This window comes from Emydura macquarii, unplaced genomic scaffold (genome assembly GCF_026122565.2).
Source record: "Emydura macquarii macquarii isolate MOO-44397 ecotype Brisbane River unplaced genomic scaffold, CSIRO-AGI_Emac_v2 contig_212, whole genome shotgun sequence".
Classification (NCBI taxonomy): domain Eukaryota; kingdom Metazoa; phylum Chordata; order Testudines; family Chelidae; genus Emydura; species Emydura macquarii.
This window is the reverse complement of record NW_027130349.1, coordinates 13,858,722-13,873,709: the sequence shown is the minus strand read 5'-3', so window position 1 is coordinate 13,873,709 and position 14,988 is coordinate 13,858,722. Positions and strand designations below refer to the sequence as shown.

General features: G+C 37.2%; 1 protein-coding gene across 4 annotated transcripts in view; it reads left to right on the top strand.

Moving 5' to 3' along the window:
- CEP76 (centrosomal protein 76) overlaps nt 1-14,988 on the top strand; it is a 38,050-nt gene that overhangs the window by 3,777 nt on the left and 19,285 nt on the right. For 3 of the 4 annotated variants that reach the window (XR_010919691.1, XM_067548098.1, XM_067548090.1), the window contains exons 2-8: nt 3,084-3,239; nt 3,568-3,649; nt 4,010-4,234; nt 7,016-7,201; nt 9,330-9,427; nt 10,591-10,719; nt 12,560-12,751. Coding sequence is in view for 3 of the 4 variants with exons in the window: in XM_067548098.1 (XP_067404199.1) it covers nt 3,084-3,239; nt 3,568-3,649; nt 4,010-4,234; nt 7,016-7,201; nt 9,330-9,427; nt 10,591-10,719; nt 12,560-12,751 (1,068 nt within the window). In the remaining variant the exon portion in view is untranslated. Of the gene's footprint in view, nt 1-3,083; nt 3,265-3,567; nt 3,650-4,009; nt 4,235-7,015; nt 7,202-9,329; nt 9,428-10,590; nt 10,720-12,559; nt 12,752-14,988 lie in introns of those variants that run through there. The other variant, XM_067548109.1, reaches the window with a different exon arrangement.

The window sequence follows — 14,988 nt, the reverse complement described above, 5'->3', positions numbered from 1 at the left end:
GTTAACTTGAGAGGGTGAACAAAGGAGTGTCATTAAAGAGGTCAAAAGAAAACTTATACTCTGATTCAAGTTATCGTAAGAATATTAAAAATGGCCATACTAGGTCAATCAGAACAATGGTCCATCTAACCTAGTATCCTGTCTTCTGACAGTGGCCAACGCCAGGTGCTTCAGAGGGAATGAACAGAACAGTCAGTTATTGAGGATCTGTTCCCTGTTGTTCACTCCCCACTTCTGGCAACGAGAGGCTAGGGACACCCAGAGTATGGGATTGCATCCCTGACCATCTTGGCTAATACCCATTGATGGATCTATCCTCCATGAATTTATCTAATTTTTTTAATCCAGTTATTTTTTTGTCCTTCAGCATCCCCTGGCAATGAGTTTCACTGGTTGACTGTGCATTCTGTGAAGAAGTATTTCCTTATATTTGTTTTAAACATGCTGCCTAGTAATTTCATTAACTTCCTAGTTCTTGTGTTATGTGAAGAGGTAAATAACATTTCTTTATTCACTTTCTCCACAGCATTCCTGATTTTATAGAACTTTGTCATATCCCCCCTCTTAGTAGTCTCTTTTCCAAGATGAGGAGTCCCAATCTTTTTTTCCCTCTCCTCATATTGAAGCTATTCCATATGCCCTAATCGTTTTTGTTACCCTTTTCTCTACCTTTTCCAGTTCTAATATATCTTTTTTTGAGATGGGAGGAACAGAACGGCATGCAGTATTCATGGTGTAGGGATACCATGGATTTATATGGTGGCATTATTATATCCCTTTCCTAATGGTTCCCAACATTTTGTTAGCCTTTTTGACTGCTGCTGCACAATAAACAGATGTTTTCAGGGAACTATCCATGATAACTCCAAAATATCTTTCATGAGTGGTAACAGCTAATTTAGACCCCATAATTTTGAATGTATAATTAGAATTATGTTTTCCAGTGTGTATTACTTTGCACTTATCATCATTTAATTTCATCTGCCATTTTGTTGTTCAGTCACCCAGCTTTGGACTTGCCTATCTTGAGTAATTTTGTATTGTCTGAAAACTTTGCCACATCACTGTTTACCTCCTTTTCCAGGTCACTTATGAATACGTTGAACAGCACAGGTCCCAGTACAAATCCTTGGGGGGGACCCTGTTATTTACCTCTCTCCATTCTGAGAACTGACCATTTATTCCTACCCTTTGTTTCCTATTCTTTAACTGATTCAGGAGAGGACCTTCCTTCTCATCCCATGACAACTTACTGTGTTTAAGAGCCTTTGTTGAGGGACCTTTTCAAAGGCTTTCTGAAAATCTAAGTACACTATATCCACTTGATCATCCTTGTCTTCATGCTTGTTGACATCCTCAAAAAATTCTAATAGATCAGTGAGACATGATTTTCCTTAACAAAAGCTGTGTTGACTCTTCTCCAACATATTGTGTTCATCTGCATCTGACAATTCTGTTCTTTACTATATTTTCAACCAGTTTGCCTAGTACTGAAGGTAGGCTTACCAGCCTGTAAATTGTCAGGATCACCTCTGGACCGTTAAGAAATCAGTGTTACATTAGCTATCCTCCAGTCATCTGGTAAGGATTCTGATTTAATCAATATGTTACATTCCACTGTTAGTAGTTCTGCGATTTCATATTTGAGTTTCTTAACATTTCTTCACTCTTGGGTGAATACTATGTGGTCCTGGTGACTTATTACTGTTAATTTATCAATTTGTTCCAAAACCATCTCTGTTGACACCTCAGTCTAGGATAATTCCTCAGATTTGTCACCTAAAAAGAATGGTTCAGGTGTGGGAATCTCCCTCACATCATCTGCAGTGAAGATTGATGCGAAGATTGATGCAAATAATTCATTTAGCTTCTCTCAAATGGCCTTGTCTTCTTCTAGTGCTTCTTTAGCACCTTGAGCATGTGGTGACCCACTGATTGTTTGGCAGTCTTCCTGCTTGTGGTGTGCTTTAAAATATTTTTGCTTTAGTTTTTGGGTCTTTTGCTAGAGGGTTTTCAAATTCTTTTTGGCCTGCCTAATTATACTTTTACAGTTGACTTGCCAGAGTTTATGCTCCTATTTTCCTCAGTAAGATTTGACTTCAAATTTGTAAAGGATGCCTTTTTATCTTTCACTGCCTGTCTTACTCTCTCTAGCAATGGTGGCATTTTTTGGTCCTCCTATATTGTGGGTTTTTTAAAAATACATTTAGTTTGAGCTTCTGTTGTGTTTTTAAATAGTTTCAATGCAGCTTGCAGGCATTTCACTCTTGTGCCTGTTCCTTTTAATTTCCATTTAACTAGCTTTCTCATTTTTTTTTTTTTTTAAAGTTAAATGCTAGTGTTGTGGGTTTCTTTGGTATTCCCTCCTCACCATGTTAAATTTAATTACATAATGGTCGGTATTACTGAGTGGTTAAGCTATATTCACCTCTTATATCAGGTCCTGTGCTCCACTTAGGACAAGAATTACCTTTTCTCTTATGGGTTCCAGGACTAGCTGCTCCAGGAAGCAGTCATTAATGGTGTCTAGAAATTTTATTTCTGCATCCTGCCCAGTAGTGATGTACCCAGTTAATATGGGGTTAGTTGAAAGCCCCCATTATTATTGGGAATGTAGAAATGCTTTCAACAGAGAGAGGAAGCTCACTGCAAAAATAACTCAAATGTTGTTTTTATTTGCTTTAATGACTACTGACAAATTATTAGTAAATGATTTTCTGTAAACAATTTGGTGTGAAGGTTAAAGTAGCTACAAAATGATCTGCATAGTGTACAGAAGTATTTTGTGATTTCTCCTGCTTTTGGAAACCAGTGATGACCATTCTCCCCACAATCAAAGTGGGAAATAAATTGTGTACTGTATTACTGTTTCATCTGGACTGCAGTTTGTTCTCAGAATTGTTAATTTTAATCCACTGCCATGCTGCTCAGAAGTGTATGATTTTAAGAGTGCTATGCTCTCATTGGGGGATATGCCTTATTTAAATCAAATAAGGAGTAGGAGTATCAAAAAGTAGTATTTTTAGATCCTGTCAGATTGGGCAGATTGTTGTACAGCATGTAATATAAAGTGTTCTGTTTAGATGGATGTCCATGGCAGAATCCGAGAAGTTCTTGCTGAGACTATACGTGAAGAATTAGCACCTGAGCATCAACAGTTATCTGCAGAAGATCTGATGAAAGCCCTCAAACGACGAGGAATCATTGATGATGTTATGAAAGAACTTACATTTGTAACTGTGAGTAACTTTTGAAAAGGAAAAGGTATTTGCACTCTGATTTACATTATCTTGACATTGTGGAAATTATTTCAATAGAAGGTGAAATCTGAGTGCACTCAAATGTTACTTTATTTAATAATTGTTACTAAATTGTTATTGAAATCAGTTGAAGTTACGTGTACAATATTAACGTATCCGGTTGGACACACAGTCTTTCCACTCATGAGAAGGGTGATATTTGAGGCATTGTTAGGTTGGGGTGAAAGTGGGCATGAGAGATTCTCAGGGTTTGAAGAGCACAATTTGCTTCTTTGATGCCTTAAAAATGTCTTAACTATAATTCTAGGATATGAATGACAGAGAGATGACTTCAACTCCAAAACCTTCTACACATTTTGTTGACAGAGGACCCCCAGTAGTGCAAAAAAGTATGTTTTTGTTAATTTAGTATCTGGATCATAGTTCTATAGACATGAAATTTTACTTACAAGATATAAAATTAACTATTCGAACTTAAGTTTTTAATGTGTTTTAGGAATTCAGTTAAATAATTTCCATAATGTACAGACAGCAAGAGGTTTTCCTGTTTATCAAAAGGAAATAAATTAGTGTAAATAGCAGAAAGAAGTGCCATGTCAGCAACAGCAACTCTCACATTTTAGCATAAATTGAGATGTTTTCTAAACATTTTAAGAACCAATTTTATTCACTATTAGTTTACTGAAGTTTTAAATACATTTCTTATGACCTATTGGCAGTTTCTTCATATTTATTGCTACACTTTGCAGCTAACATTGACCCAACACGGAGGTATCTTTACCTTCAGGTTTTGGGTGGAAAAGCTTTTCTGGAACATCTGCAAGAACCTGAACCTTTACCTGGCCAAATTTGTTCTACCTTCACTCTGTGTTTGCATTTTCGAAATCAACGTTTTCGCTCTAAACCTGTCCCATGTGCCTGTGAGCCAGATTTTCATGATGGTTTTCTGCTTGAAGTTCACAAGGATAGCCTAGGTAAGGAAAACTGTAAGTCTGAAAATAGATATGTATTGTGCTAACCTTATGGAGTTGTTTAAAATTATTTGATATTATTTTGATCAATCATATGGCCTATAAAAGTGAAAGTGTTCATTGTCTGATACTTTATTTTTTGAAACTACATTCACCTAATCATGATTAAGTTGGAAATGTAAGGGATGCTTGTGGACCATTGCACTAATTTTTATGAGTATTTATCATATCAAAATTAGAACATGTAGATAGATTAGATTACATTAGAGGTTGTTAAATTAATAATATTAACCAGTCAATGTAGATGATGGCCACTGCCACATGTATTGTTGGCTGTAGGCTTTGCTACAGTATTATCATGTGTCAATTCCTTTCCTAAAGGAATACGGAAAAAAACTGGTAACTTAAGAAAAGCAATCAAAATATGTTGAAAAAGGAGTTTAATGGGCAAGATTATTACCATGTTGTAAACTTCCAAAATAATATTTTATTTGAACAAATTATAACTGGATGTATGTCATGCTGAGATATTGCTGTTCTTTGGCTGCATAGTTCACGGCAAAAGGTCTTGTAGCCACTCAGACTAGGCATATTCCATCACTTGAAAATATTAAAAGGCACTACCATCTAAACTAAATCACAATCATTTTATATTATACTGTAAGCCGGTGGCACGGTCTGGCTGGGGCGTCGCAACCCTTCCTCGGGCCCGGGCACCGAGGAAGGCCACAGCGCCTTCCTTTAGAGGAATAAACAGTGCCCGTTTACAAGTCTTTAGCCCCGGCCCCCAGCGGGGTGGGCTTCCTTCCCAGCCTGTAGCCCTCTGGCCCTCTCATAGGTCAGGGCTGATACGGGGTCTGTAGCTCCGGCCTTCCAACAGGCAGGCTAGCAAGCGATCTGGTGCCCCCGGCCCTCAAGCAGGCAAGTAGTCTATAGCCCCTGGCCTTCCCACAGGCGGGGCTGGTAGAGCAGTCTGGTGCCCCCAGCCCTCAGGCAGGGCGGGGCAGGCAAGCAGTAGCCCCTGGCCTTCCCACGGGCGGAACTAGCAAAATAGTCTAGAGCCCCCAGCCTTGCAGGCAGGCAGGCCCAGTAGAGCTTGATCTCCTCTGTCTCCCACACTCAGAGGGTGTCAAGCACTCCTGGGGTGGCTAGGGAAGGGGGACGCAGGCCCACCCGACTCCACTGCGTCCCAGCCCACAGCCCTAGCAGTGGCAAAGCAATTTGCCACTGAGTCAGCGGGGCTCCAGCCGCAACACATTGACGGGGTTTAGCCCCTGACTCAGCCACTGACTAGTCGACTGTCCCTGGGCCACTTCCTCCCATCCTGTCCCTGGGTACCTACAGGCATTAGTCTCCCTCTGGGTTACTGAGGTACACTGTGAGCGGCAGGTCCGGGAACTCCTCTGCGTCGTCAACGGAGGGCAGGTCCTAGGGGTTCCTCCAGTCCACAGGGTTCAGTCAGCTCCCAGGGGTCCCCAGCATCAGCCAGCTCCTCCAGGTCAGGGCCGGCCTCGGGGTATTTCGCACCCAGGAGTCTTGCGCGGCCCCCTCCAGTCGCTAGGGCCCGGTGGCCCCCTCCAGTCGCTAGGGCCTGGCGGCCCGGGTAGGTTTTGGATGCTCTGCTCGGTGGAGCAGTTGCTCCAAACAGCCGCTGGGTCTGGATCGGGCCTAAGCTGCCGCCTCCAGGAAGACACGTCTACCTCCAGCAGCAGCTTCCCCCCTACTGAACTGTTAGGCTGGCCTTTTATAGTTCTCTTTCCTGCCTTGGCTCCACCCCTCTGTTGCCAGGCAGTTTGGCCTGTAGGGCCCTGTTCTGCACAGCAGGGGTGTCGCAACCCTTCTTCGGGCCCAGGCTCCAAGGAAGGCCACAGCTCCTTGCTACATATACCACAATAAAATATGGTTCTTTTGGTTAAAATAGTTAGATAGTAAAACAGCTGATGAAAATTCCATATGCATGCATATAAGTGGTATAAATAAAAACAGGAATGTAAGAGTTGTCAAACCACATCAGATTGGTGGTTCACATATTGCAGTACCAGATGTTTCAAAAGAAGGGATTAGAAAGCCCATACAAATCTATTATGGAATAACCTGACCATGTGGGAAGTTTCTTTCTAACTGCTGTCAGTTAATTAGTAGTTGACTTGTGCCCTGAAGCGCTATGGCTTATATTATTTATTTTTTAAAGTATCCTAACTAATGTAGATATTCTCATTAAATACCTAATTTTTTCAAAATTCTATTAAGAGATTTCCTCAGATATGTTTTGTGGCAATGAGTTTGATAGGTTAAGTGTGCATTGTGGTTTTAAGAAAAACCCCAACATTTCCTTTTATCAGTTTTAAATTTGTTACCTTTCCATTTAATTGAATGTCTGTCTCCTTGTTCTATTATTAGAAGGGCCAAATGAGTTCCCAAATTTACTTTCTCTCTAACATTAATTTTTCTCTGTACTTGCACCTTGTCCCCTCTCATTTGTCTCCTTTGTAAATTAAACAGCCCTAATCTTTTTAGTCTTTCCTCATATGGAAGTTTTTCCATGCCTCTGTCAGATTTTGTCTCTGACTCTCTTCTATTTCTTCTATATCTGCTTTTGAGATTGGGGAAGATGAGTGGTCAGAACTGACTGCTTTTTAATTTATGCAGGAATTTAAAAAAAGTTTTAGTGGATGTAATTGTGTGTTCTCAGTTCTAGTGGGGAGAATTTGTAATGACAATATTGTGACTGAACTACTCTAACTATAATGTTCTTGTTGTTTCGTATTGGTCTAATAATGGCAGGTGACGGAAGTAAGATGGTGGATGCAACCACCATGTTATCAATATGTGATCCAGTGCACATGGTTCTGATCAAAACCGACACATTTGGAGAGACTACGTTAGTGGCATCCTATTTCTTGGAATGGCGATCTGTCCTTAGTGCAGAAAACAGTCTAACAAATGTTGCTGTAGAACTTCTGGGTGTAGGTAAGATTAAGCACTTCGGCTATAATGGCAAAGTAAATATTGTATAAAAGTTGCTTGTAGCCAAATCATGATGAAACTATATTGTAAACACTGGTTTCAACTAACTAACATAGACTAATAATATCTCATAGTGAATTACATGGGATACCTGTAATCAGATTCTTCTTTACTGTTACCTGATATAGAAAATATAACATTCCAAATTTGCTTCTATTAAGGAGAAAATGTAAGGTGGGACCTCCCTTCCATTTGTATTCTGCAGAGTTTGAATAAATAACCAAACAAGACCTCCTAGCCAGACACAGATCCAAAAGATGAGGCTGATCCATCACCAGAAAGGTCTGGGGACAACCTGCTGAGAATCTCACTTACTGTGAAAGGGGAAGGTGCTGGATTTTTAACAGGGTACTGTCCTTGAACCCTGGATAGAGGCTTCATATTTTGTCAGCCTCTTGCTAGTAGCTGTGTCAAAACTGAAATTCCAATTCCCATGGCAGATGGAAGGGAGAAGGCTCTTTCTGTTTCCTCTCTCCGCTCTAGAGCTTCCTGACTGCTGCATGGGTGAAGGGATTTTGTTACTTAGCTCTTCCTCCTAAACCTCTTGACTTTTGCAAGGAGTGAGGAGAAAAGTGTCTGTGACTTCACCCCTGTCAGTCTTTGTTTTTGTTCTCTTTTTACCAGTGAATATTTCCCTTCTGCCCTTTCTCCTACCTATAGCCCTCCAGAGTATCAGTGGTGTGAAATTGACATGATTCTTCACAATTTCATTGCTGCTCAGAGTTCTGAAGAGCAGTTTTAAAACCAAACAGAGAGCACTGTGCTGTACTGTCAGTTCTCCAGGTCACCATGGTCTCTAAGTCATTGCTAAGATGGCAGTTCACTTTTAAATATGTAGGCTTAGCATTAAGTATAGCTTGAATACATGATACTTTTTCCACATTGAGATGGAACTCTTAATTATTGAGGCACTGTAGTTTAATGGACCAGACACAGAAGGAAGAAGATCTTGACTTCCAATCCAAGCTCTGCAATAGACTCTCTTTGTACTCTTGAGTCGGTCACTTAAGTATTCTCTTTCACCGTTTCCACGTAAAGCAAGAATAACTTGCCTGCATATCTTAGAATATTGTTGTGCGGATTAAATTATTAATGTTTGTGAAGTATTTTGAATATTTTAGGTATTACATAAGTCCTAATTTAAAAAAAAATTGCTCTTGTGTACTTTTTCGATGGATTAGTGCAGTGTTGTTGTCCAAGGAGTAAAACCATGATATGAAGCTTGTTTAAGGAAAAACAGCCCTACTGTCATTACACTGTCATTTATATTACCTTCAATAACTTTGTGGGGTTTTTAAATTAAATAAAAAGAACCAAGTACTTAACTGACAAAATGAAATTATTCAAGAAGTTTAACAAAAAACCATGGACTTGAGCAGAAGAGGGTCTGAAAAGTACACACAAACCATTTGAGTGTGAAGATTGTAATAATTTTTAGTTATTAGTGGAAAAACTCTTGTGATTTTTCTACTTGTTCATTCAGTTAAAACATTTAAATACATAAAGCCACCATCTTGTCCTCCTTCAAATTCCTCTTAAGTCTTACATTTGTTTTGATGCGCAAGATGTATTTTGTAGATGCTGTGATTTGATGTAGCTAGCTAGACAGATACTATTGCTTAGATTGCTCATTTCACTGTCACCTCATCCTCCTCTATCTGTTTGTTTCTTACTTCTGCTAACATCAGATCATAATCCTAGAGTGTGAGGTCTCTGGAGCAATGACTGGGTTTTGTTTGTTTTTGTTTTTTTAATTGTTTTTGTACAACACTTAGAGTAGTGGGTCCTTGATTGGGGCCTCAAGATGCTGCTGTAATACAATACATATAATAAAATTCACATAAAAATATTTAAGCTTCAGTAATTCATATGATTGCAGGAAAGACAGGCATCTTTCTTGCTTTTCAGGATCAAAAGGGACAGATAAAGATTTTTTTTTTTTTTTTTTTTTTTTTTTTTTGAAGTAGAGAACTTTTTTGTGTGTTCATTCTTGGTTGGCTGAGATATATGTTATGTTATAGATGCCTCTGAAATTCTCAGTGAACTGATCAAGCAATATTTTGGTTCAAAGGTACAGAATCAAAGGTTTCTGTTGGAGTCCTAAATATCAAACTTGAGATGTACCCACAGCTAAATAAGATACTCTCCCAGGAAATAGTTAATACTCAAGTAAGTAATTCATAATTCATATGGGTAGTGTTTTTTTTTTTAAATTCAACCAGCTGTCAAGTTGCAAATGTGTTGATACATAGATTCCAAGGTCAGGAGGGACAATTGTCATCATGTAATCTGATTTCCTGTGTAACACTGGCTAGAGGGCTTCTCCAAAAGAATTTCTAGAGCATATCTTTTTAAAAAATATTCGATCTTGATTTAAAAATTTTCAGTGATGTAAAATCCACCATGACCCTTGGCAAACTGTTCCAATGGTTAATTACCATTGCTGTTAAAAATGTACCCCTTATTTTCATTCTGAATTTGTCTAACTTCCATTTCAAGTCATTGGGTTGGTTTATCTCTTCCTCTGCTAAATTGAAGAGCCCATTATTAAATATTTGTTCCCCATATAGGTACTTATAGACTGTAATCAAGTTGCTCCTTAACCTTCTTTTTGTTAAACTAAATAGACTGAGCTCCTTGAGTCTTTCACTAGAAGTATACAAAGTATTCTTCTCTGACATTCGATTTTTAAATTGTCTAGAAAAGTATTCATGTTGAACAATGATGTTCATCTAAAATTTTCCTATAAGCATCTGAGTTTCTCCTTCTAATTTAAAAAAAATTGTGAATGATTTATATCTCAAATCACATCACCATGTACTTTTTATCCTTTTAATCTTAATTTTACTGTGATAACTAGAAAACTATCCTTTAGTACACCGTTAAGCACAAAAGTTTTTTCCTGGTACTCATGATACATGTGTATCAGTCTCCTTCTTACTACTTTTCCCCTCATGATGAAAGCCAGTAAATATTAACATGAAGACTGAGAGGTTGTCCTCCACTTTCATTAATAAGACACACAACACTGACAACAAATCTAATGGCACTTTGGTGTATTAGCATCCAGATAAGAGGTATAACACTGAGTTTTCATTAATTGGTAGGAAATATTTCAAAACTGAATTTCAAACTCTAAATAAGATTACTTTCAGCCCTTACATAACTCTTATTTTAAATACTAAGCTTTTTTAAAAAAAACAAAACCAAAAAAAACAAAACCAGCAGGATTTGATGCTGCCAGTATGATGACTGTTTACAATTTAGAATTTTCTCTCACAGCATTAATGTGTATCAGGAATATTAAAGTTAAATTTTATTTTTAACTGTAGCTTGCCTTAGAACGCCAGAAAACAGCAGAAAAAGAGCGTTTGTTTCTTGTGTATGCTAAGCAGTGGTGGAGAGAATACTTGCAGATCAGGCCTTCACACAACACAAGGCTGGTAAAGATTTTTGCACAGGTTTGTGAATTCTTCTAAAAGGTTCAAAATATCTGTTGTACTCCAAATTTAAGGTATTTTTAATTGTATGTATAGACTACAAGTATATGTATCCTGTTTTGTATAAGAGCATATATTTATAGGAACAGAAAACATGATGGGTTGTGATATAAAATTTCATCATAATGAATTTGAGATTTCTGCATTACGTACAAGTGGCAAAACCAAAAATGATTTAAGCACTTATTTGGAATGACCTGCATATGTCATGCTAAATCATCGTGTAATCTGTATATGTCAGATACATCACAGAGCAACTTTTAAGAATATTTTAGAGTTTTAAAAATGATTTTGGGACTGTTTTATTGAAACTGCTCAGAGTTTAATAATGTTAGAATAAATCTCAGAAAAGATATAGAGAGAGGACAAGAGAGAGAGTCAAAGCTGCAAGATAAATTCATTTGTCATATGGTTACCATCTCCGCATATGTAACAAAGAAGCATATAAATGGAAGTAATGGCTGTGTGATGGCTGCCTATCCTCTGCCTACTAATCCATCTCCTTTAGAATTCTGATGAGCTTCAAACAGCTGCCACTTCTCTTAAACCAGTCTGCCAGAGATTTCCTTGTCCACCCAAATACGGATTTTCCTCCCCAAAATTACATCTGAACATAGGTCTGAACATAAACATCTCACATCTTTGAAGTTTACTATATCCTGAAGCTGTAAGCCAAAATAAAAGAAACTAAAAACTTTCATTCCTAAAATACACTTTCTGTAACCCATGTGGTACATATATAACATGTAATATGTATATTAGAAGGTTTTATTAGCAAGACCTGTTTAACTTACTACTAGTTTTACTTGGCCATCTGATACTGCAGTGGTAAAGGCTTTACACTGCTTGAAACGGTCTTAAAAATTATGAAGAAGCTGGTACTCCAGGCATTCCTCTACAGCAAATCATAACATGAAAGGAGATTTTCAGAATCTTCTTCTCATTCTGATTTCTTGGAGATGTTGAGGAAGATCTAAGAATGATTAGCTTCAACTTAATTTTGTATAAATTAAAATAACCCCAATATGCATAAAAATTATAATTATACAATATATTTTAGCTTGAAATATTGTGGGAGGGTATTGGAAGTGTGATACAGAGCATATCACTTGCTAAAATCCAGCAATCAGTAGCAACCTAAAAGTTTATTGTCATGTGACAATGTTAAGTAGGTCTTTAAAATGAGCTGGTGAATGTTTACTTTCATAACTATTTTTGGCTTTTATGCAGGAACTTCTGACTAATGCTGCTAATCCCTTTAGTTTTCATATGTCTTTGCCTTCTACATTATATGATATATCTTAATGAAAATTTTTTATAATTGTATTGCAGTTGCTTTTGTGGCACCCTGAGTTAATCTGGAGTGGGTGCACTTTATAAATAAAATCAACTCCCTTATTACCAATCTCTGAAGAGTTTTCAAAGATTGGCTGAGCGACTTCTTGCTTAGGAGAGGATGAAGATGAAGCTAGGACTGCAGCTGCTTTGTTGTGCCTGTTCTGTGGATTGAAGGACTATCTACTGTCAATCTGACACTTTTTACTAGCACTAAATTCACTTAATTTTAATTTTTCCTTTAATATTTTTTACTTTGCTTTTAAGAGGGCAAAAGAGAAGCAAATCAAGGAAAATCTATTTTTTTTTAAATGACCTCTACTTTTAAAGCAAAAGATCAGAGTTAGCCACACATAGGTTTTGTCTTGCTATGCAGCTGTTTATTCTCAGAAAAAATTGATGGCATTGTGTTTTCACATGGAACTTTGGTTAATCCCCATTCATCACAATTTTTTTTAATGTTCAGGATGAAAATGGGATAAACCGTCCAGTATGTTCATATGTCAGACCACTTCGAGCAGGTCGGTTGCTGGACACACCTAGGCAAGCTGCAAGGTTTGTCAATGTCCTTGGTTATGAAAGAGCCTCTGTCATTGGAGGAGGTGGTGGTAAACAAGAGCAGTGGTGCACCCTTCTGGCTTTTCTATGTAGAAACAAGGTATATTGTATATTCCTTTGTGTAAAATAAAATGGTTATTATAACTGCAGTGCTATACTTATATTTATTTAAAGCTATTAATGTTGAAAAATATACACATTAAACTCATTTCAAAGGGCATACGTTCTGAATTATAAATGGTAACCCATTCTTACCTTGTATTTTTCATTTCATATACATTAAACAATAGGCAAGGAGCATTTGGAGTGAGGCAAGGAAAGGTGAAAAGTCTCTTACAAGTCTCTTTTTTTGAGGGGGCTTATGCTATAAACTGGTTGGAAACACATCTTTGTATTCAATTTTCATAATAATGAAATTCACAACATACATTAAACTAGTAGAGACTATACAGTTTATCATGGATTGCATCTATTATATGCAGGCAATATCATCTTTCACCATGCATGATTCCAGAATGCTACACAGAGAAGCAAGAATCTCCTTAACCCCCATTGAAGTGCTGCCACCTCTGAGGTGTAACGCCATAAAAAATAATCTCACCTGTATGTTTATCATAAGGAAGTGAAGTATACCATAGCCAACTGAAACTGCAATCAGAATTTAAATAGGTGAAATGTAGTTTCCCAAATTGAAATTTGGCTAGAATATTATACTATTCCTGTGAAAAGTGCCCTGGGATCTTTAATGAGTACAAATGGATAGGAGCTTGGTTTAACTTTTTAATCCATCAACATCATAATGACCCCAACATCATATGGGGCTTTACGGACTGACCAACGCTGCTTTCAATAAGTGTTTTTTTTTGTGTGTGTTTTTTACATTAGTATTGAAACCTCTTCAGGATATAAAATAATAAATGTAACAAAGTATACAACATCATGGGAATAATTCAGGATTGCAGTATTCAACTTTCCTGAAAAGATTCATTGTACTGTGTACACGGGAGTATTATACTTCCTGCAGTACTAAACTTCTGGGTGCACTGATGCAGTACTTTTGGAAAACTTTTTTCTTAGAGGTGAAAGTATAGAAAAGAGTGTATTTTAAGGAAGACAACTTCTGACCTTTTTTGTTTTAGAAATGCAAAACTCACAATTCTGACATCTAATACTTGGATCACTATTTTTTAAAATCTCAGCTGACTTCAGGATACCTGAGATCACTTTCAGTTTTTAATTCCTTCTGGGAATAATTAGGTATATATTTCAAAGGATTGCTTTACAACTTCTGAAAGAAGATGTTCTTTGTAGTTGAAAGCTGTATCTGGCTGCATTAATTTTCTTTGAACTATTTTAGTGTTATCTTAAAAAAAAATCTTGAGAAATAAAATCTAAAACTTTTTTGCTTTATTTTCAAATTGTTTTGTAAATTGTCTTTATTATTTTCTTAGGTCTGTGATAATGCAATAGAGCTTTTGTTACATTTCCAGCAGATATTGGCCTGATTTATGTACCTTTACTACTTCAGAGGACTACTCCTGTGTTTGATGTTCTTCCACTTTTGTTTTGGTTTAAAGACCCTCCAAAATAAAATAAGTAGAAATATTTTTGAATAATACCCTGAATGTGATGCAAGAAACAGAATAAAGGTTTTCTTTAAAACTTGATCACATTGATAAATTGTTTATTTTAATTCAAATTGAAATTTTGGTTTTAGGATTTTTAGGGATTTTTTAAGTCTCTTTTACATAAAGGAAGGAAGCAATACCTGTCACAGAGAATGAAGAAATTTGTCAGATAGAGAGATCATTCTGACTCTAAAGGGATGTACAGGCCACCAGAACAGAATAATAAGTTTGTCTGTGAAATGAGTTGGAGATCTCAGTCTAGTTCCTAGTTGTCAGGTGTCCACATCATAAAACCACTGCAAATAAAACTGTCAGTCTCCTCTGATATTACCCAGGGTTTTCAGAACCCAAAATTGTGGTAACTTAACCTATTTTCTCCAGACAATGTCTGGAATAAATCAATGGGGACACAGCTCCTCCATCTGATAAATGATTGGTACAAACGAGTTCTTTCACCCAAAGCTGCTTCTTTATTGAGTCTCAAGCGCACACACGCACGTCATAGCAATAGTTTTAGAGCATCCCAAAGTTACCCAATGTCCGAGATGGTTTTGAGTGATCAATAGCTGGTCTTCTGGAGACTTTCCTTCTGTCCATCTTCTGGTAAGAAGATATCTGTCTCTGCTCGAAAAAAGTTTCCTCGAACTGCTTCAAAGTATACCCTTTTACTTAATCTTTTATAGCTAACTCAAACAAAGCACATAATTCA